Source organism: Heliangelus exortis, chromosome 14 (assembly GCF_036169615.1).
Source record: "Heliangelus exortis chromosome 14, bHelExo1.hap1, whole genome shotgun sequence".
In the NCBI taxonomy this organism is placed as follows: Eukaryota; Metazoa; Chordata; class Aves; order Apodiformes; family Trochilidae; genus Heliangelus; species Heliangelus exortis.
In genome coordinates, this window is record NC_092435.1 from 10,996,226 (window position 1) to 11,018,789 (window position 22,564).

The 22,564-nt window shown below is 36.2% G+C and overlaps 1 protein-coding gene across 3 annotated transcripts in view; it reads left to right on the top strand.

Moving 5' to 3' along the window:
* RPS6KA6 (ribosomal protein S6 kinase A6) overlaps nucleotides 1-22,564 on the top strand; it is a 39,237-nt gene that overhangs the window by 10,853 nt on the left and 5,820 nt on the right. For all 3 annotated transcript variants that reach the window (XM_071758067.1, XM_071758069.1, XM_071758068.1), the window contains exons 3-21: nucleotides 1,705-1,821; nucleotides 4,915-4,996; nucleotides 5,842-5,922; nucleotides 6,429-6,508; nucleotides 9,246-9,352; nucleotides 9,626-9,663; nucleotides 11,242-11,384; nucleotides 12,116-12,186; nucleotides 13,400-13,488; nucleotides 13,921-13,985; nucleotides 14,242-14,344; nucleotides 15,620-15,744; nucleotides 16,024-16,149; nucleotides 16,722-16,811; nucleotides 17,459-17,617; nucleotides 18,239-18,400; nucleotides 18,790-18,866; nucleotides 20,533-20,650; nucleotides 22,403-22,543. In XM_071758067.1, coding sequence (XP_071614168.1) covers nucleotides 1,705-1,821; nucleotides 4,915-4,996; nucleotides 5,842-5,922; nucleotides 6,429-6,508; nucleotides 9,246-9,352; nucleotides 9,626-9,663; nucleotides 11,242-11,384; nucleotides 12,116-12,186; nucleotides 13,400-13,488; nucleotides 13,921-13,985; nucleotides 14,242-14,344; nucleotides 15,620-15,744; nucleotides 16,024-16,149; nucleotides 16,722-16,811; nucleotides 17,459-17,617; nucleotides 18,239-18,400; nucleotides 18,790-18,866; nucleotides 20,533-20,650; nucleotides 22,403-22,543 — 1,974 coding nt within the window. The remainder of the gene's footprint in view (nucleotides 1-1,704; nucleotides 1,822-4,914; nucleotides 4,997-5,841; nucleotides 5,923-6,428; nucleotides 6,509-9,245; nucleotides 9,353-9,625; nucleotides 9,664-11,241; nucleotides 11,385-12,115; nucleotides 12,187-13,399; nucleotides 13,489-13,920; nucleotides 13,986-14,241; nucleotides 14,345-15,619; nucleotides 15,745-16,023; nucleotides 16,150-16,721; nucleotides 16,812-17,458; nucleotides 17,618-18,238; nucleotides 18,401-18,789; nucleotides 18,867-20,532; nucleotides 20,651-22,402; nucleotides 22,544-22,564) is intronic.

The window sequence follows — 22,564 nt, forward strand, 5'->3', positions numbered from 1 at the left end:
ATGCTCAAGTAAAAAGGCTTCTAAATAGAGTATTTACATATTTCATAGCACCAGTCATTAAGTCTGTGGTATAACTTGGTGTGTAACTAGACAACTTGCTGCTTTCATCTGTCATCAGATGACTTGAAATAAAAGTGTTCTTACCAGCCTTAAATTCCAGGCATGTGTTTAAAAAAAAAAAGAAACACAAATGAAAAGGTATGTGCATCTCCCCTATGAATATATGGATACAGAGTCAACAAGATGGGTGTTGGGATGTGTACACTGTATTATCAGCCAATGTCAGCTGGGGTTTTTTTGTCAACAAAGAGGGAAATAAAGTGGCTTAGTGTGAATTAACTTTGTTATCCAGCAGTGTCTGGTGTTAATACTTACCTCTGCATGGGAAGCAGTCAGAACAAACAAGAATATGAAATAGAGAGGGGAGGGGAACATATTTCTGTGCAATAACAGCTGGACTACAGTTTGTGAATATATTAAGAGGTCAGTTTGAAGCAAGACTTTCTGTAGAACATAGAATGATGTCCTGTCTTAAACCCAACTGTTGCATCAAATCATCAGGTCTTTTTCTGGCCATGTTCATACCTGTTAATGAGGGGAAGCAATGCACTGTAGGTTGGTAAGAGTCTTTTCTGCTCTTTCCTAAATGAGCCTTTCAAGATTAAGAACTCAAGAGAGGACAGGAGGATGGTTGTTAATAGTTTGAATACCCTAAAAGCAAATCAGGTGGGATTTTGGGTTGTGTTTGCCACGCACAAGAAGTTCATTGGCATTCTTGACAGGGTTGAGGGTTGCTGCTCCTTTTCAGCTGAGGCTGCTGTTGTAGGCCTTAGCATGGAAGTGTTGGTTTCAAATGTTCTTATTTTGACATCTTGCTTGGTTTGGCTTAAGGAAACTTTTCCTACACCATAAAAGCTGCAATACATAATCTTGATTTGGTTTCATCATGGCTGTTTGTCCTTTCACAATTGTAGCTGCTGTTGCCCTGCTTTGCTAAAGAGAATAACTGGAAAAAGTCAACAGAACACAAAGCTTCTACCTACCTCAGAATTACCTCTCCACACAGGATAGGCTTCCCATGAGCTCTTCACCCCAGAGCTGTGGTTCTGTTGGATCCAAGAATTCAGGGTTCTTAAGATGACTCAGCTCTTATTTGAGCTCTTCAAATGATGCATGTTCCTCCAGCTACTACTGGATGACCATATTTATTATTCACTGCTGTGAAGAGTAATAATTACCTAAAATGTTGAAATTCCTTTTAGCTTTCACTGAGACTATTTCAGGAAAGGGGGAAGATGAGAGGAGTAATCACTGGGAAAAGTGAAGGCTGCTAAAGCAGAGGTGAAGCACAGAAGGATCATCTTAGAAATGCTTTAAAAGTCTGTGTATTTATTCCTTTTGTGTATGAAAATCCATCTTTGCTGTAGCTGTAATATTTATGATAAAAGGAAATGAGCATTCTTTGAGCACTTTGCCTTACTTCAGAAATTTTGGATGCATTTATTTAAAATAAGATGGATGGGATAACTCTTCATTTGAACAGCTTACTTTTATGCCTTGTTAGAATTCCAAATATAAAAAAACACAAAACCCAAATCAATCAAACAAAAAACACAGAAAAAAAAAAAAAAGCAGACATTTATGTGCACTTCTAACTAGTGTTGCCTGTTCATTGTTGTATTTTTGTTTGCCTTGAAACAATAGGATGAAGGAAGTGTGAAAGAAATTCCTATTACACACCATGTGAAAGAAGGATGTGAGAAAGCAGATCCAGCACAGTTTGAGCTACTTAAGGTTCTTGGACAGGGATCATTTGGAAAGGTAAGATGATAACCTTGCTTTTCATCTGATGTCCACTTTGGACACTTGTCCTTATTTTCATGTTTTACTTGCCTTAGTTATAAAGCTGACAAATCTGAGTAGAGGTGGTTGTACAGCCTCAGTCTGTAGTCAGGAGGACATTTTAGGGCATCAGTAGACATCCTAAAACATCAGTAGACATATACAGAGAATCCAGTGATTTGTCTCTTAGCTGAGGGTGCCTGACATGCTTCTTGACTTTTTTCAATATAGGAAATCTGGAGTGATGTAGATACAAAAGAATGATCGTGGTAGTTTGGCACTTGAAGCAGGGTAACAGTGAAATAAATAACCTGTGACACGTATTTCAGTTTTTAATTTTGTTGTATTTGTCAAGCAATCTACAGATAAAAGACACGGAGTGAACAATTATTCAAATAAGTTATGGAAGAAAGATGGCAATTTTTTGTTAAAATAATTTTTGTAATGTTCCACTTGGTGTTACATTGCAGAAATGAAATGAATAATAAATGCCTGAGTCACTAGTTTGAAACACATTAATTGACACGCTCAGCCTAGTGTATGAGAAGCTAACTTAGTTTTTAAAACCAGACCCTTAAACTAGATGTTTTGCAACACAAAAGAGACAATCAGCTTTACATATGTTTCTATTTTTCTGATCTTCTGCTGTTTTTGTCTGTATTGTGGCAGGAACAAACCTGCAGAGATGTATGAGAGGGGAAAAATAGAATTAAGTATTAGGAAGGCATCTGTGAATATGTGAGTTTAGAAAGTAGACTTTAAAATATTTCATAATTTTTACAACTTAAGAAAGATTTCTTTATCTGGTAGTGTTGGTTGCCAGATCCCTCATACACTTCTCATCTTCAGGGCCTAAAAGGCTCCAAGCATTTGTCATTCCTGACTTGAGATGTCTTCAGCAGATCTGGTATGGACATGTTAGTTCTGACTCAGATTCTTACTTCATGGAGTTCAGGCTTTGAGTAGTAGTAACATTTTGGTTGGAAGAGCCATTTAAGATCATGAAGTCCAACTGTTAACCCAGCACTGCCAACTCTACCAACTTCTGACAGCCTAAGGGATGCTCTTCCTTGAAATCCCCCAAGCTTGGTGAGATGTCTGTGTTAGAGCTCTGGAAACCTGGCAAATTGGTTCAGGAGCCAGCTTGAAGCATCGGGCAGTTCTGTTGCACATCTGAGCAGAGCTCTTTTGGCTAATATTTGGCTAATATTTGTAACTTTCTGTCAAAAAGAGAAAACAAACAGCAAAGATCAGTGGCTGTTGCATTCATGGTGTTTGTTTCTCCAATTCATGTTTCCCAGGGATGTCCCTTTGGATTTAGCAAACAAAGTTGGTTTGCTTTGGCTAATAGAGTGCTCCAGCCCATCCTCCTCTTTTTTGGCATCTGTGCAGGATTTAACATTATTGCTTCACAGAAAAAAAGGGTTAAACCTTGTACCAGGTGCTGAATTTCTTCAGCCTTTGCTAATGTCCTGAGGCATCACCACCTCCTGCTGAAGATGTCCTTAGGTGAATCACTTTGCACAACATCTGTCCCTCTTGGTTGTACTTAACAATTAACAACCAGTTGTTGCATATCCACAAGGTGCAGGATTATGGAGACCTTGTCTGCAAATGAAATAGATGGTGCTTGAGTAGTTGCCACAGTGGCAGATGTTTTGGTCCTTAGGAGGATTTGTATTCCCTTATATTCTCACTAGCTGCTAGTTATTATGCACTAAAATACTTGGATGTTCTTATTAATATTTTACTTTCTAGAGTTGTGTGTATCAATCTACAAATGTTATTTTCTGGTGTTTGAAAACAAGCCCTGTTTGAGCTTCAATGTCATGTAATTGGGAAGAACTTAAAACAAAAAAAACTGGTTAACCTTGAAACATCATGATGTTTTTCATCTAACCAGAGCTTGAAATAAAAGCAATCCTGTACTATTTAGTCAGTGACAGCATATGAATTTCTATTTCTGGAAAGGAAAACCTGAGAAGTTTATTTTATATTTTTAAATCATCTTTGTAACACAACCATACCTTTATTTATTTTAAAATAATTTCTAAACACCTAATGCTTCTGATAAAGTATATATGTAAATAAATCTAGTACTAATAAAAAGGTGAGATCAGAGAGGCAGTTTTGGATTAACTCTTGGCTTTATCTTGTGATTTGTACTTTATTTTACAGGACAAACATTCCTCATAACTCATAATTTCTACTCTAAGAACAACTTAGAAATGGGAGCACACACCAAAAACTTTTGAAAATTGAAATCCCTAGGAATTAGTATATTAGTCAGTAGAGGTAGATGAATTTGGACTGCATCATTCTGACCTGCTTTCCTTAGTGTCAAGTTATGTACCATCTATCTCTAAAACTCTTCTGGAAAGGAGAGAGTAGACAAACCTGTTGGAGTGGCTGTTCCAGAGGGAAAGGCTACTTTGATCTTCAGTGGTGAGGTTTTTTACTTTCATCTTGCCTCTTGTACAGAATTCAATAGTATAGCCTGTTACCTGTTTGAGACTTGGGTCTGAAACCTCAAAAATCTCTTGGGAGGTGGCAGACCAGGCAGAATTATTATTCTCCAAGAATTTAAACACATTTATGTAAGTGTTTTTTGATCAGTAGTTATTTGAACAGCTTGCTGTAGGAAAAAATATGTATTTTCCAACTAGAGAGCTTGGTGGTGTGTGTGCATCTGGTCTGGTGAAGGGAATGCAGTTTTGCCCTTCTTTAAAGGTGTGTACTGAGGAAAGAACACCTGAAAGCTGTCTGAAATGAGCAGAAGGTTTGCAAGTGCTTTGTGATAGTTGCTTATTTAATTACTAAGCTTGCTTATGCAAAAAGACTTATTGTGAATGTTTGGTATTGCTTTATTTCAAGGGTTTTGAGGGATGTGATTAAGAACATGCAATCTCCTTGTCTGTACTAATGAAGTTAAAGTAAAGATAAAAAGTAAAGTAAAGTATAATAAAGAAAATATAATAAAGGAAAGTAAAGATACAGTTTTCTAGTCAGGCTGATTTAATGTTCACACAGTATTTTTAGCAGTAATTTTAAAAATGTGGTTTAAATTACCAGGTCTTCCTTGTACGGAAAATAATTGGTCCTGATGCTGGGCAGCTTTATGCAATGAAAGTATTGAAAAAAGCTTCTTTAAAAGGTATGTGTGTCTTTTGAACTGAAACTTGAAAAAATGGCTTTCGGTGCACCTGTATCGTTTTTGTTTTCAATCTTTTCTTTAAGATTGAATTTCTTTTCTTTCAATCTTTCTTTCAATCTAATCTAAATAATTTTCAGTGAGTTCATAACTCTAACAGTTTTGGTTTTCTTCTAGAGTACCTTGTAAGTTCATGTTTAAGAATTATTTTGAATCTTGCCCAGGTAGCTTTAATTATGTGGTTAAAAGTACTCTTTCAAAGTTTAAAATTGCCTTATTTAATTCTGTTTAGTATTTTCATTATATTAAAACAAATTAGTTTCATAAACAATTTTCCTTTTGTCTTTTAAGTTAGAACTCTGCTGTGGTTAAAATAAAGTCATTCCCTTGTTATAAGTGCTGTAGCAAGCTAGCTTAGTGTTTTGGCTTTCAGAAGAAACATCTGTGGATGCCTCTCCACTTTGTGTAGGAACTGTTAGTGGTTGAAGGGGGAAAAGTAATCTTAAAAGGCAGAAAATGTATATTCAGTATGAATAGTTAATTTAGAAGTTGAAGATAGCTGCCTGGAAATTAGATGTGAAATTTTTTTTCTTGAAAGTAATATGGATTATAATACAAATTTGGAGATGTGTTGGAAAAAATGAGGACAGTAAGGAAGCTGGAGAAGGTAAGAAACAAAACAACACATGGAAGGATGTGTTTGGGGGAGACTTAAAAACAAATCAGGTAACAATGAAAAGTGTTTTTTTAGACAGCAAGAGCTTTCATATGCTGGTTTCTGCTCCATTTGTACTGTACCAAATGCATTTGTTTCATACTATTCTGAACTTTTTCTTTTTTCTCCTCAGTTCGGGATAGAGTTCGTACAAAAATGGAGAGAGATATATTGGTAGAAGTAAATCATCCATTTATCGTCAAACTGCACTATGGTTGGTATTTTTTTTTGCTAGTTTCTTTCATTCCTTGAAGGCATGGCTGATCTGGGGTTTTCTCAGTTGTGTTGTGGCCTTTTTAGTGTCAGGATCAGGTTCTAATAACTTAAAAAAGAAATGTAAATACACGTGGATATAAACATTTTTGGTTAAGTCCTCAGGAAATTAAAGATTTGAAAAATTCTTACAAGTTCTGTAGAGATGTTTTGCTTTTTGAATAAAACCAAAACACAGTCATTCACATACTTGGTGTTTCCCAAGGAGAAATAAAAGAACAGTATTGTAATGAATCTGTATGACTAAGATTGTATTCTGTGAAGAAGTAAATAACCATTCAATAAATTACCTCATGTGCTGTGCTGCTGAGTTATTTTGGTTCTGTAGCAAAAGTATTGCCTTTCACTGAGATTTCTAAGTTATAAAAGCATTCAAATCTGTTTTGCAGATCATCTTTGTCACACAACCATTCATGCATTTATTTATTTATTTTTTTTAATTTAAAGCCTTTCAGACTGAAGGGAAGCTGTATTTAATACTGGATTTTCTCAGGGGAGGAGATGTATTCACACGATTATCCAAAGAGGTAAGTACCTAAAATTTTATCTTTTCTCAGTGCTAGACAGGATTTTTTTAATCAGTGTAGGGTTGTCTTCTATACCTGCTTCCCCCCATGTTTTGTGTTGGGAAGTTTTTAATAACTTAGCTGGGCTTCCCTTCTGTATTCTAGAATATATTCTGTAACCTTAAGAAACATAATTGTGTATTGATTAATAGCCTGAATTTTAATTTCATATCTGCAAAGTACGGTGCTTTTGTCTAAAAATGTTTTGTTGCTTGGAAACCTAGCTGAAGAAAATCAAGATTTAGCAATAAAGGGATGTATAGTTCTCATGCTCATAGTCAGCTCAGGTGCTCCTGGAAGCCTGCATATAAAAAGTTTCTGCTGCATTGTAAAATTTCATAGTGCTGTAATATAAATCCTTGTGCTTAATCTCACCCAGTGTGAACATTGAGGTTTTTTGAAATTGCTCCCCTTCACTTGGCATTAACATGCAACTTCATTTTTCCATTTCTATTTTCTGGAGAGAGAGTTTCAGAGGAAGGAATATCACACAGCCTGATTTTGTTTTTTCTTTTTCTTTTTTTTCTGAACATTTGTCATAAAATATTTATTAAATGTTACCTTAAGTATTATGAACATGTTTAAGACTTGTATTTTCTTTCTGCAAATGTTTCATGAAGATGTAAATTTTTAATGGCAATGTCTCAACTTCACAGTTAGAGAGTTTTCCAGTGTTTTTGCTTGAGTAAATGCATTTATATTGCTAATTTATAGGAGAAGCCACTTTCTTAAATGAGCAAACTGAATGATGTTTCATGATGAGGAGGCTGTTTTATCCCCAGTATGTAAGGTCATGAGTTAGCTTTTTTTCCCCATATACTTTTTGTGAAAAGAAAGCTTTACTTTAGGAACAGGCAACAGAGAAGGAAGAATTTAAAGGGCTTTTTGTTTTCCTTTCTTATAAAAAGTTGACCTTCATAAAGCACTTTTCATGTCTAAGAATTGAGCTCAAAATTAATTAACCTTGAGGCTAAAATGGGGGTTAAAAGCTTAAACTGGCTGACTTGCAAAAGACTTGCAACAGTGCAACAGTAGGTAGGAAAGAGGTCAATCTCTTCTTTGATATAGGGTGTCTAATTATAGAAGAAATTCTGGTATAGCAGGAAGAATTACTCTTGCACTAACAGAGCTGGGATTACCAAGCAGTCAACTTGCTGAAATGAGGGATGCAAGTCTATCCATGATAATACTAGGTAGGTAGTTGAAAGAGGTACATACTCCCTTTGGGGAAAAAAAAAAAAAAGAAGACTTCCAAAAACCAGATTTAACAGTAAGAAAACTTGAAAATTATTACTTGAGTTACCTTCTGTGATGTCTTAAACACTTCCTGTGTAAATAGATAAAAAAAAATTTATTTTATTGTGGGAAGATAAAGTATTTTCAAAAGTACGTGATGAAACAAAGACAGTGGACAAAACACTTGAGGGTAAATTTCCAATGACATTTCATACTTTCCACACATCTTTTAAATTAATTGGATTTTAGTATGAGGTTACTAAAACACTTCTGGTAAATTCTGATGTATATGTAAGAGGTTGAGCTGTGGAAGTGAAATGAGGATAAAATGCAGTTTTTATTGGTAACATTTAATGAAGTTGACTTGTATCATGTTTCAATTGACACAGAAAGCAATTTTAAATTAAATCATTATTGGGAGATGGTAGATGACCACTGAAGATGATTGCATTCAGAGATTTGCATTTTGGCTTCTCCAAGGAGTAATGGTATCCCAGGTTTCCTCTTGCTCCTTTGGATATAGATGAAAACCAGGATCAACATTGCTCTTTAAACATAGAAGGTGAAACTTGGTGCAGTGTAACAGTGTTATTGTTCAGACAGCATTAATACCTGTTATTATGGAAATGAGGAATACTTCTATTGCCAGTGGAACAGATTCCATCTGTGCAATTCAGAGCACAGATCAGGGTGTTACTAATTCAGTAATCCCAGTTATCTGAATTTCAGACTTGTTAACTCTCTGCCATACATAGTGTTTGCCACAAGTAAGGGGATAGTTCATTTAAGCCTCAAATTCAATTGCAGTTCTTTTAAAAATTATTAGCTTTGCCAGGAAGTTGTAGAACACAAGAGTCCAAGCAGCTCTGACTCTTGTCTATGAAATTGGGAACAACCTGTGGAGCATTTGAGATAGAAAAGCATTTCTCAAATGCACTTGATGCAATATCACTCAGTTTTTCAGTATCTCATTAAATTCAGCACATTTTTGTTCAGAGCAGAGTAGGTTCTTCAATATCCCCAGCAGATTTTCACATTACTGTTATTTTCTGTACTTTTTTCCTAAAGTGTCTCTACTTTTTCCCATAAATATTGAGTGTGAATTCAGAGCCAGCCAGTACAGCTCTTGTGTACTGAATTTTACAATGCAGTGGAAAACAATTCTCTATAGGACTGCAGCAGCAGGAGTGCTATTAAGTAACAGTTTATTAAGTTTATTGCTTCAAAAGTTAGTTATTGCTAAGCAGTAACTGCTGATGGCTTTAAGTATTGCAGGTAGTTCTTTTGTGTACTTGATGATTAATATATATTAATATAATTTCTGCTAGGTGCATTAATTTTGAGTTCATTAGGTGCTTCTAAGACTTATTTGAAATTTAGGCAGACAGGACTATTTTTTTTAGATTGCAGTTTTAAAAACTGAAGACAAGATCAGAAGGTAAATCTATACAGTTCTTATTAGGTTATGTTTACAGAGGAAGATGTGAAATTCTACCTCGCAGAACTGGCCCTTGCTTTGGATCACCTTCACAGCTTGGGAATTGTATACAGGGACCTGAAGCCAGAAAAGTAAAGTAAAATGTATTTTACCACTATTATGTGTATTTTGCTTGTTGCTTTGCATTTTTAAAAAAATCAAAAATATTTCTGTGAGCTTATATAAACAAACAAAATGAAAAGAAAATGTGATTTAACTGTAATAATATTGACTTCTTAAATTAATAATATAAGTTATTTATAATATATTTATACTTACATAAGTTTGTTAACTGTTACAGTTTAAAAGTTATATGTCAACATTTCTCTCTATGTGTATTGGTGAATGTGAATTTTAATTTTCAGCATTTTGCTTGATGAAGCAGGACATATCAAGTTAACAGGTGGGTAACATTTATTAGTATAGCACTGTCTAAACATTTCTGTGTAAGCTTTTAGTTTTAATCCAAAGATACATGTAGCAGTGTCTGGAGTGTGTGAGCCAGCATTTAGCTGGTTTAGAATTTTTTTTATTGGACAGACTTCTTACAATAAATCTGTTTTTCTTCCCTGAATAATGATTTTTTTTTATGTAGTATTAGGCATTTTTATTGAAGTATTTTAGATAATCAGAGACTGTATCTGAGGGGTTTGGTCACTCACCAAATGCTGATGACCATGCAGGTTCCCTTGGAGTTAGTTTTCATGTTGTCCATTATTTGTATAGATGAAGGTGCAGAGTTAGCAGCTGCACTGCTGTAAAAGAGAAATTGAGATGAACATGAAAAAACCCAGACACTGAATGTGCTTTTTCCAGGAGCTTTAGTTCAGGTGGTGGTAAGTTAGTAACTAAACCCATCCCCTATTAAGCCTAGAAAATGAGCTGTATCAATATTTACTGTGAAATGTCTTTTAACTGAAGATCAAGTTAAACCCAGGCTCAAGTGGCTGACTGTGAGACTTCTTTTGAAAGGAAGCAGAAGTGCTTTTGGTGTAAAGACTTTAGTGCACAGAAAGGCTTCTGAAATACTATCTTTTGTGTTTCTGGATTATCACTTTTAAATGGATCTAAAATGACAGAAAAATGTTCTGTGAGGAACAATTAAAATACATTTATTCTAGGAAAGGATATATACAAAAGACTGACTATTTGGAAACCAAATTACAATGAATTCCTGAAATCTTTAAATGACATTTAAGGTGATGCTTTTGTATTAAAAATTTCACCATATATTTTGTTCTATACATATTGCTTTTAGATTCCAAGATAAAATTAGTTGGGTTTTTTTTTTTAATACTCTCAAAGATTTGATGGGATAATGATGATGGATATCAGGTTGATAAAGTGTATAATTAGTAATATTCTGCATGATGTATATAATTCCAGTTCAATCCTAAAATCTTTGTATTCTCCTGAAACTGGGAAGGATAATTGATAGGATTATTGATTAGCTATCATTTCCCCTTTGAGAAGAGGGGCATTTGCGAGCTGGGATAGTATCAAGAACTTGTTTATTCAATGGCATAGTTCAAGCTAGGAAAAAAAAAAGTATTCTGGGAATAAAGCAGGCAGATATGCAAGACTGCTGAGCTTGAGTCAGGTTGCAGAACCATGTTGTCTTACATAACAATTAATTTTAGTCTGATTTTATTTATTCATCATTGGGTAGTACTGGACCATGTAGACCACGTTCTTTTTGAAACTCATATTTAAGTCTGTCCAATTTTTGTGTGGATAAAGCAGGCAATAAGCAGGAAAATTAGAATTTTTTATCTTCAGGCTCTGAATGTTTTAAATGTGATTTTTAGTAATATTGATGGCTAATCATCTATTTAGTATGACTTAGAGAATGGGTTTTCATATTCCTGAAAGCAAACAAATGAAAGCTGTCAATGCTTTGATTTTGATTACCCTGTACAGGATTGCTTTTGTTTTTCTCAAGTTCTTTACTGGCTCTATTCTTGTAATGCTGTTGTTGTAGACTTTGGACTCAGCAAAGAATCAGTAGATCAAGAGAAGAAGGCCTATTCTTTCTGTGGTACTGTAGAGTACATGGCACCTGAAGTAGTAAACAGGCGAGGGCACAACCAGAGTGCTGACTGGTGGTCCTTTGGTGTTCTCATGGTACTGTATGCTCCCTTCCTTCCCTTGCTTAAAGTCACAAAAAACCACTTGCAAATGGCAATGTGAAATAATGTCCTTGGGATAAGCTTGTCCAGGTTTAATTTTGAATGCTCTGAGAAGAGGGAATTCAATACCTGAATTGCTAGTGAAATAGCAGCTCATTTGAATAAAATCTACCTTGCACCTGCAGTATGGTGCAGGTGCAGCCAGTATGGGGCTTCAGCTTGTATATTTATTTTGCATGTTACTTGATAGAATTAAAAAATAGAGTTGTTTTGTTGGAATATTGATTGCATTTTTGGAAGAGTAACACTTGAATGAATACTGGAGTAGTGCAATAAGCCAGTAACTGCTGGCACACCTTTGCTGTGATGTGTCAGAGCATCAGGCTGAAATAGACATTGGCATAAAAGCAATGTACTGGTTTAGAATTTATTTTTCTTGCTCTTTTCAGAGTATGCAATATCTGAAACCTGGTTATGGAAAAGATTTTGTTACTTTAAAGTCGTTTACAGATGTAAAATATTCCTAGATCACCATTACTTACACTTGCCACCCTCTAGTATCATGTAAACTGCCAATGAAAAAAGGTTTAGATTTGTCAATTTTTTGGTCATATTTTGAAAGCTTAGGCTAGTATGTCTAATGCAGCTGGAGGGAAGAGTGCAGTAATTAACACTGGGTTTCAGCAGTTGGGGGAAGAAGTGTTGATTAACATTTCTTCTTTTCAGTTTGAAATGCTGACTGGTACGCTACCATTTCAAGGTAAAGATCGAAATGAAACCATGAATATGATACTGAAGTAAGTATATTTTCTTACTTTTTTTTTGCAAAAAGTCAGAAAATGTAATTTTTAAACATGTTTTAACAGCTTGTAACAACTCCTTGTGCTTGACGAGCCTTCAGCTAGAACAGGAACAAAAAACCCAAGTCCCTCCCAATAATTTTTACATCATCGATGATGCAAATACTGTTAAAATCTTCAGGAATTAAGTCTTAGGGATGAACTTTGATTTCCATTGTAACAAAGACAGAAACAGTGCAGTGCATTGCAGCAGTGTTGCTTGCCACCCATCATGCTCTTTTGCTCCCATTGCAGCACACATTTTGTAAGCAATAGTTCCTCAGGTGTTGCTTTGGGGGTGGATAGATGGAGAGTGTGCAGTTCCATGCTCACGTTTCCCATATTCAGTTACCCCAGTTACAACAGGAGCTGTCTGACAAGACAAACTGGGTGAACTGGTGATTAGTAAGTTGGGCAAATACGGCCTCGTCTTTTATTTATGCTCAGCTAACAAAGAATTTCCTTTAAGCCACATGCAGAGCTTTGGGCCTTTTTTGGGGGTGATGGGGAAGGGGGTGAGAGGGCAGCTCTGTTCTTACAAATATGGAGCAGTGTGGCCTTAGTCCAGGTGTAAGTTTGTAGTGATATTGCTGGAGAGGTGAATGGAGTAGATCACAATTCTCACAGGGAGCTCCAAGTGCTCCTGGAGTTCTACAGAAGAACTTCTTGGCTTAGCATAGTTGTGTTCATAAAATAAACTTGATAAAATCAGTAAGTTCTTAAATAATGGCTTAATGAGCTACTTCTTGAGGCTCTTGCTTCAAGAGGAATATTAGCAGTGACTTCAGGGGCAAATAATTAGGGATTAGGTGCTTTTCTGGTGCTGATTCTGGTAGAGTTGCTTTGGTGATAACTCTGGTTTCATGAAGATATCTTGGAAAATACTTCTGTATTCCTGACAATTATTTTACTCCATCTTGAAGCTTGGTTTTGGGGTGTGGGTGAGGTTTGGGGTTTTTGCTCTGGTGTTTGATTTTTTTGTTTTTTTGATGGGCTTTTCTTGAAAACCACTGTATGACATGAAACTTAAAAGCTTGTGAGTTAAATGTTTGCTCTCTACAAGACTTTGGAACAGAACTTTGATACATCAAATTGTGCAATGAAGTCTCTGTAGACAATTTTCAATACACTTTTTTAATTTTTTTTCCTCTTGTTCTCTGTTTTCCTTTAGAGCAAAGCTTGGAATGCCTCAGTTTCTCAGCCCAGAAGCACAAAGTCTTCTTAGGATGTTGTTTAAAAGGAACCCATCAAATAGATTAGGTTGGTTCATTTATTTGGATCTTTGAAACAGAAGGAGTTGGGCTGAGTTGATTATTTAACAAAAGTAATTGCTAGAGACTCTCAAGCTCCAGATGGTCAATGGGGTTTGGGTTTAGATACCATTTCTTGGATACCAGCCTGGATCATTGCTTCCTGGCTTTGGCTAATGAATTACTTTTTCAGACCAGTGACTCTTAGCAGTGAGCCAAAGATCTGACAATGTGAGAGCAAAGAAAATTACTCTGTTTACCTCCCTGATGAGGTGTGTGCTGCTTAACTGAGTGGTTTACATTCTTGGAATAGTTCTATATTTACATTTCCCTCAAATAACCATGTATATGCAAATTTGTTTAGAAATGAATAATTTTTTAGTGCAATGTTCTTTGAAGATTTTATCCAAAAGTGTTTTAAATACAGTATTTCTTTGCTCAGGAGCTGGTTCTGATGGAGTTGAAGAAATCAAGAGACATCCTTTTTTTTCTACTGTTGACTGGAATGTAAGTGCAAAGTGATCTAAATAACAAAGCTGTTTTTTAATTTTTCTATGGGTAGCATTATAAATATTTGCAGGTGAATAGGGCTCAAACACTGCAGTACTGCTGACTGTTACCTTCTGCTTCTGTTATAATGTTGCTTGGCATCTGGAGCTATGGTATTTATGGTATAGAGAAAAAGAGTTGGTTACCCTTGAGTTTGGCAAAATTATAGCACCCATTTGCTTTTAACCTATATGTCTTTGTCCTTCTGCTTTAGAAACTGTTCAGAAGAGAAATTCAGCCCCCATTTAAACCTGCTTCTGGAAAGCCCGAAGATACCTTTTGTTTTGATCCAGAATTCACAGCAAAAACACCAAAAGGTAATTACTTGTTCATGTTTATCAATTGGTGAGGTTTGTGGGACAAGAAGGGACAACCTTGAATTACACCAGCAAGCTTGTTAAGAAAAATCCAGTGATGAAGTTAAAAGGAAAGGGTGCAACAGATTTTAAGACTTTGAAGGACTATATTCTCCTCAGCAGGTTCCTGTTCTTTGAAATATTCCTCTAAATTTTGATAAGCCAGAACCAAAAAAGGAATATTAACAGTTGAATTAATGTTGCTAGTTATGATTTAAAGTCAGACATGTTTGGAGGGGAAGTAGTCAGCATGAAAAATAAATTAAATTTTCTTGCAGCAGTGATTATTTTTAGGGTCAGTATTCCACTGGGAATGACTTGCTCTAAGTAACCTTTTGAGGCTATTAATTATTATGATTATTAAAATTACATTTTAAAACTAGCATTATTTTTTCATTGGGCAACTTCCCTCACTATTCATGCTGCCTTTGACTTTGCCCTTGAGAAAATGTCAACACAAAAGTAGAAAAGGGTGAGGAAAAAGTACAGGGGGGACTGGGTGGTACTACTAGATCATTTGCAAAGACATCTTAAATAATTTCAAGAGTCTTATAAAAATCGATATTTAAAATATCCCTTAATAATTGCATTATGAAAATGTCCAAGTAACTGAGCTTGGAAAAAAAAAAGACTAAGTGCAAACACTTATTGCTTAGTATGATTCAAGTTTCACTTAGGTTTTCTTTTGTAATATTTTTTCTTAACTGTTGCATCCAACCACTTGCCACGTCTGTGGTTCTGGTAGGTTACACAAAAATATCAAGCTGGTGCTTACTGTGAAATTTCAAACAGTGAATTCAGACGTGCACAAAATATAATGTGAGGAAAATATGGTTCTAATTATACAGTAGCATTACTAATTGAATATTCTTGTTTTGCCTCACTTCTGCCCAGGCAGCAGCAAAATCTGAGCACTCTTTGTTATTCAGGCCTTGAACTATGATCTTTACTTCTTTCTTCTAAGTAGTGTTGTGCTTCAGTAAACTTCTTCCTAAGAACATGAATTCCTTCATTAGTTCCTGCAGTGTTTTGCAATTGTAGAAAACACCCAGGAATACTTGCTTTGTGTGTGTTCTTGACATAAAAAGACAGATAAGTGACCAGAAGTCTTATTCATCATCTGGTACTGCTCATTTGCATCTCTGCCTTCAAAATGTTGTTTCTAATATGTCTCCTGATTGTTAAAAGAAGCTCTGCTAAGATTTAATCCTGCTATTTAAATGTTTGTGCAACTAGATTCTCCAGGGGTCCCACCTAGTGCAAATGCCCACCAGCTCTTCAAAGGATTTAGTTTTGTTGCAACTACTACTGTAGAAGATCATAAAATATCACCACTCACCAACATACTGCCAATAGTACAGGTAAAACTGAATTTTGGGGGGAACTTCTTGGCGTGCTAAAGGTGGACCAATATTTAGTGTTTACAGTCTGGTCTTTTTTGTTGGGGGCACAATGATAATTTGCATTATTGAAATGCTTCCACATGATATTTTTATATTGTAAAAAGCAAGGTTGTCTTCCTGGAGGCAGAATTGACAACAGAAAGCATGAGCAAGCAGAAGAAATTTTTGCTGTTGCAAACACTATTACAGCAGAGTGTTTTATTGCTTTAGGTGACAGCTTGTGTTTGGTTTTTACAGCAACTTCATGGAAACAGTGCACAGTTTACTGATGTGTATGAACTGAAGGAAGATATTGGTGTTGGGTCCTACTCTGTCTGCAAGAGATGTGTACACATAGCTACAAATATGGAGTTTGCTGTCAAGGTACTTTGAATAAATTTCATTGTGACTGTTCTGAAATTATTGCTTAGTAGACTTGTGAACTTGAACTGCATGAGTTTTCCAGCTGCTGTAGCTGTTTTCATGCTGTGAGAAATTAAAACCAGTGTTTTCTTCATTTGTTTAAATTGTGCATTAGCTTCTGTAGCTCTTTTTTTTTTTGAGGGCAAAGTTATGACCTTGAAGAACTGGCTTTGCAATTACAGTTTTGAAACCTGAAAATATTGTATGACCGTGAGAACACGTGAAATAAAATCAGCTCTACAAGGGTGGAACTGGGCTGCAGGGAAGCAGTGATGCTTCAGACAGTCCATTGCATATCTTTGTCCACTGGAGCAGAGCAGACTGCATTAATGATACAGTTTAACAGGGAGTAAGGAGCAAGAAATTAATAAAAAATGGAATGTAAAGCTGGAAAATTAATTAGTCATGATTAGGAAGAAGTAAGGAACTCTAGAAACTTTTTTTATCCTCTTGTTGAAATGAAAAAGTATATGAATATTCATTAAATAGACTTTGTTTAGCCAAGTTGTTTTTCCTGTTGCTATGTTTTGCAGATAATTGATAAAAGTAAGAGAGATCCCTCGGAAGAAATTGAGATTCTCATGCGTTATGGACAACATCCAAATATTATTACTTTGAAGGATGTATGTACCTCTTTCTCTGCTACCTCTTATTACATAGTCAGTAAATAAATACAGATTTAGGGATTTCGTTGGGGATTAATTAGATTTGTTTTATGTAGTAAAATATATTGGGAGAGCAGTACATATGGTGAAGTGTTGAGTACTTCAAAATATGACTTTGTCCTGATATTAATTTTTTCTAAAGGCTGTTCAATGAGCTTGAAGTTAGGAATGCTGCAAAGGTTAGAAATGCTGTATTATTTCTTATTTCAAATGAGCAGCTAATACTGAATCAGCAGTAGTGGGTTGTCCTGTATACCCTGAGTGCCAGCAGCTGAAAGTTGTCTGTGGAGGAGCACTGGGGAGTGGTAGGGCTACTGTTCTTCAAAGATGTTCCTAAACTGAGAAATCCAGTTCCAAGACACAAGTTAACAATCAATTTATGTTGTCTTGCAGAGTGACACTTTAAGCAGTCCTATGCTTCATGCTTTAAGGCTCCTGAATTTCCAAATTGAATTTTTCAGTCCTTTGCTGTTTGTGCTCCATGGGAATAGGTGAACAATCTAGTCTGTAATTTTCACATTTCTCAGGATGTGTAATTATAGATGTTGTTTTTTTAATATCTGCCTGTATTTATATACCTCTGCACTTGTTAAATTTCTCCCTAGGTGTATGATGATGGTAGATTCATCTACCTTGTGACTGAGCTGATGAAAGGAGGGGAGCTGCTGGATCGCATCCTCCGGCAGAAGTTCTTCTCGGAACGAGAAGCCAGTGCTGTGCTGTACACTATAGCCAAGACTGTGGACTACCTGCACTGCCAAGGAGTGAGTGGTTTCTTCTCTGGCAGAGCTCCTTTCACATTTCTTAGAATTAACAGAATTAGCCTTCTCTTACGTGCTTTGGTTGGCTTGGTTTTATGGCGGAAGGGAAAAAAGATTTCTGAGTATTTTCTGGCTGAGGTGAATAAGATAAACACCTCATCCTCTTATTCTGGGAAACCCTTTTAACTCCTTTACAGATTGTGAAACAGCAGATATTTAGATTCATAGAAGGGTTAGGCTTGGAAGGGACATTAAAGATCACCCAGCCTGGCCTTAAACACTTCCAGGGTTGGGGCATCAACAGTCTCCCTATTCCAGTGCCTTATTACCCTCATGGTGAAGAAGCCATTACCCCTTGTCCTGCCACTGCATTGTCTGGTGAAAAGCCCCACTCCATTTCTTCTCCTCTGCTTGATCACATTAGTTCCAGTTGAATTATGAGCCAGTAGACATTGTTATGACATTACTTAAAGTAGCTTCTGTTTACTTAAACATTATATAATTGTGTAGAACTGTTAATAAGTACATTAAGCTAGAGAATAGCTTTTATACATTGCACTTTATGTACAAACAAGTGTACATGCAACTTCTAAATGATAGACTTGAAAATTTCTTTGTTTCAAGGTGGTGCATCGAGACCTTAAGCCGAGTAATATTTTGTATACGGATGATTCAAATAATGCTGATTCTATCAGAATTTGTGATTTTGGATTTGCAAAACAACTTCGAGGAGAAAATGGACTACTTCTGACTCCTTGCTACACTGCAAACTTTGTGGCACCAGAGGTATCTTAAGCTGCTGTGTGTCTTCTCTGTGCTGTTTTTGATGCATTGAATAAAAAAAGAAAAACCCAAGTATTCTGCTAGTTGTCTTTAAGTAGAGTTATGCATATTTTCTAAACACTGGTGCATATGTGTATAATAAACCTGCTTTAAAAACAGTAGAATCCACCCTCAAATATAAGATGTAATCTGTTCAGAATCTTAAGAGGTGGTGTTCTTGGGAACAAGAAATACTGTCTATAGTTACTGTAGCTCATGCATTGAAAAATAAATACTCAGACCTCTCAAATTATCCTGGGATTGACTTATCCCTCCTTAGGCTGTGTACTGGTGTTGGTTTGTGGTGGTTTTTTAATATATATGAGAAATATTTGACACATTTTATTTTATAGGTTCTCATGAGGCAGGGGTATGATGCTGCTTGTGACATCTGGAGCTTGGGTGTTCTTCTTTACACAATGCTGGCAGGGTGAGAAAGATTTCTTGGCTTTTTTGTTTACCTAAAACTCCAGCATGCTGCATGAATCCATGATTTTATTACAATTATAAGAGATGACCTCACTGATTTGAATGCAGAATGACAAATACCCTGCAGTGGAACAGGGAGCTGTAAGTAAATGTGTACATAAACTAGGCTTATCTTACAGGTAGATTGAAGGCATTCTCTCTCCTTTACTGCATGGCTGGGAGCTGCCAAAGACTCTCCTGTATCCAGGAGGGAGTTTAGTCTGGAAAAAGTATGTGGTGGCTTTATTCCTTCTGCTGTTTGTCCTCCCCACCTTACTATACTTGTATCTCCTGCCAGGAACCTGATTCCTGACCTTTTTTGTGTAACACACTTTCTTGTAAACTTTTAAGTATCTAAGCCTCTAAAATTTCATTAAGCACTCTGAAGTGCTTAGTGGCTGAATGATAAAGGGTTTTCTGGATTCTGCTCCAACAGGAATACACCATTTTTTTGGTTTATTTTATAGATAATTTTGATAAATAATAAATGGATACATTGGTATTACCACATGTAAAACCACCACCACTACAGTTGTGTCATCAAACCTCAAATTGCTGTATGATTTAAGTGCAAGTATGCAGCTTTTGGGCAGTAGACTGCTTACATGTTTGAGGAACATTGCCTGAAGCAAAGGCATGGCAGGTCAAAAGCATGGAGGAGGAATGGTCCAGCAGGAATTCCTGTCTTGCCATTTTGTTTCTCTTAAGCTCATCAACTAGAACTAGCTGGCTGGGATAGCTCCTGAATTTCTGATGATCTTCCCTCTAGTACTAAGAGTACAAAAGTACTAAGAATGCAATAAGATTAATTATTACTGCTTGCAAGCTAATTTGAAATCCTGTGGAGTATGGTGATATCACTACCTAATCTGAGTAAGACTGAGTTAGAGTAAGTTTTATAATTAAAACTAACTTGGCTTATGATCATGGGAGGTGCCAGAACATCTTCTTGCCATTGTTATCCAGTGTGTTTAAGTGATTCAGTTTGGTCTTCAGATTTCTCAGTTTAGTTCTTTTGAGTTGGTCACTGTAGGATTTGTAGAAAATGAGCCAGATTTGCAGGAATCCCTGTAAACTGTTACAAGCCTCCCAAACTTCTTGTGGTTTAAACCACAACTTTCCAACTCACTGGAGGAAAAAACTTATGAAATTTTTCTTGTAGCTTTTCACCAAATGATAAATGCATGTACACTGTGCTCATTCCCAGGCTGATTAAATGCACATGCCTTAAACATGATATTACTCCAGCTTTTTTGTCCCATTCTGTTAGGGTACTGTTCCAAGTTTGGATTGTTTGACATGCTCTGCTCATCTGCCATAATTTATGTTGAGTCAGTTCTATTTAACTTTAAAGTCTGCACTGTTTAGAATGCATTATTAAGATAATAGTTTAAGACATCTTTTTAGTCTGCATTTCCCATTTATTATACTTGATTAACCACATTTATAGGGAAAGGAAAGTAATAAAGTTGTAAAGATGAAATGCTAATTTATGAAGCATTTAATTGTATATAGCACGTTTGTGTCTTCTGTTAGGATATCTACTCAAAATTATTTCTGGGGTTTTAACAATTTCTTGCAATATGAGTGGTTTTCTGTTTGTGTTTTTTTTTCCCCCCTTTCAACAGCTATACTCCATTTGCCAATGGTCCTAATGATACTCCAGAGGAGATCCTAGTACGGATAGGCAGTGGAAAATTCTCTTTAAGTGGAGGCAACTGGGACACAGTTTCAGATGCAGCAAAGGTATAAATGTGTTTTGTTCCTATATTTTTGTAGAATCCAAACGAACATCTGCTGAATTTTATAAAATAGACTGACACAGTAATTTGCTGTTATTACCTGCAAACTTTATTGCAATGTTGTTCATTTAGTCCAGCCTCCTGCTCAAAGCAGGGTCAGCAGTGAGCTCTGACCAGTCTGATTTTGGAAGCCTCTAAGGGCAGAGACTCAACAACTTGCCTGGGCAGCCTTTTCCACCACTGTAAAGCGGGAAGCCAGAACCTCTCCTATTTTACTCTGTCCTCTCTCTCCATTCTTGGGGCCATGCTGTCTGGAGAAGTGCAATTACCTCCTCAGACTACTTGCTGTGCTGTCTACCACCAAAACCTGCTGGTCCTTCTCAACAAAGCTGGTCCCCAGGCAGTCAGTCCCCACCCTGTACTTTGGCAATAATTTCTTCCTTTCCAAGCTTAGGACTTTGCATTTGTCCTTGCTGAATTTGGTGTGGTTTTGGTGAGCCCATTGCTCCATCCTGCCTTGATCCCTTTGGATGGCTGCTAAAGACTTTAAAAAGATAGGTCCCAATATAGGCTTTTATAATCCTCATGGGTTTTTTTTGTTCCTTGTTACTGAACAAAATCAGGTGTTTATGGGATGCCTTAGATGCAAAGATGATTTTTTACAACCCTTAGTGCTAGTAGCTAACAAGTCTTGCATTAATAGGTGAAGAATTGTAGTTTGATTCCTTAAATGTTGTTCAGTGCTGAACTAATTGGCTCTGTTGCCTTTGTCAGTACTTTCAGCAATTAAACTCTGACTTTAACAACCTAGTGTATTGGGTATTTTGCCAAAGATCTCCATCAGCTGATTGTGCAGTTGTATTTAAAGCTTGCATTTATTTCTGTGTTACTTTTTGAGTTTGGTGTTGGCTTGGTCTGGAGCTGTCTTGGTCACCACTGTTTCCTTTTACAAAGCTTGGGGTTAATATTACATCTTTTCCTGATCCTTTGGAACTCCACTATTCATTTCAGTTGGAGTGATTCAGAATCCTTGTTGGCTGATGCTCTCTTAGGACAAGTAGTTCACTTCTTTATATGTAAGAATGCTTAACATTTTGTACCTAAAACAAAAGGAATGTTCTGTTAGTTTGTTCATACTTTTTCTTTCAAGCTATTCCTGGCTCTATTCTGTGCCCTTCCCACCCAGCTCTTCTGACCAAGACTGTAATTATTAGCTTATTGCTAATGCTTCCTAAACAGGCACAAACAAGTGGTCATTTCTGTTACTCTATATAGCTCCTTGAAGGCAAAATTCTTTATTATATCACTATATATAATTCAGTTGTAATATGTAGTCCACAGATGCCAAATGTGCAGCATGAACAAGGAGAAATGTTTTCAAAAAATAGCTTTCTTCCACAAAAATCTGCCTGCTGAATTTTAATAGGATTTCTAGTCTTTAAACTGGAATATTAATAATAAACAACCTGGAAAAAAAAAAAGGCTGAAAAACACAAGCAGCAAGAAGTTTCTTGGCAATAAAGGCTTGCTCTGTTAAACTGATGAAATAGTACAACACATTGTTGTCAGGCTTCCCCGGTGTCAAGGCACAGAATGATCCAATTTATCTGCTGATCTTCGTGTGTGTGTTTGCGTTGTACTAATCCCTCCTACACAGGCTGTTTTTTTTCCTGACTGCCATAATTCGTGCTTTCAAGTCTGTAAAAGATGATTTTAACTGAACAGCATCTGATCTGTGTGTTTCATTTTGATCTAGGACTTGTTATCACATATGCTTCACGTAGATCCCCATCAGCGGTACACAGCAGAGCAAGTATTAAAACATTCATGGATAGCCTGCAGGGACCAGTTGCCACATTATCAACTAAACAGACAAGATGCACCACATCTAGTAAAGGTAAAATCACCTGGAGACTGA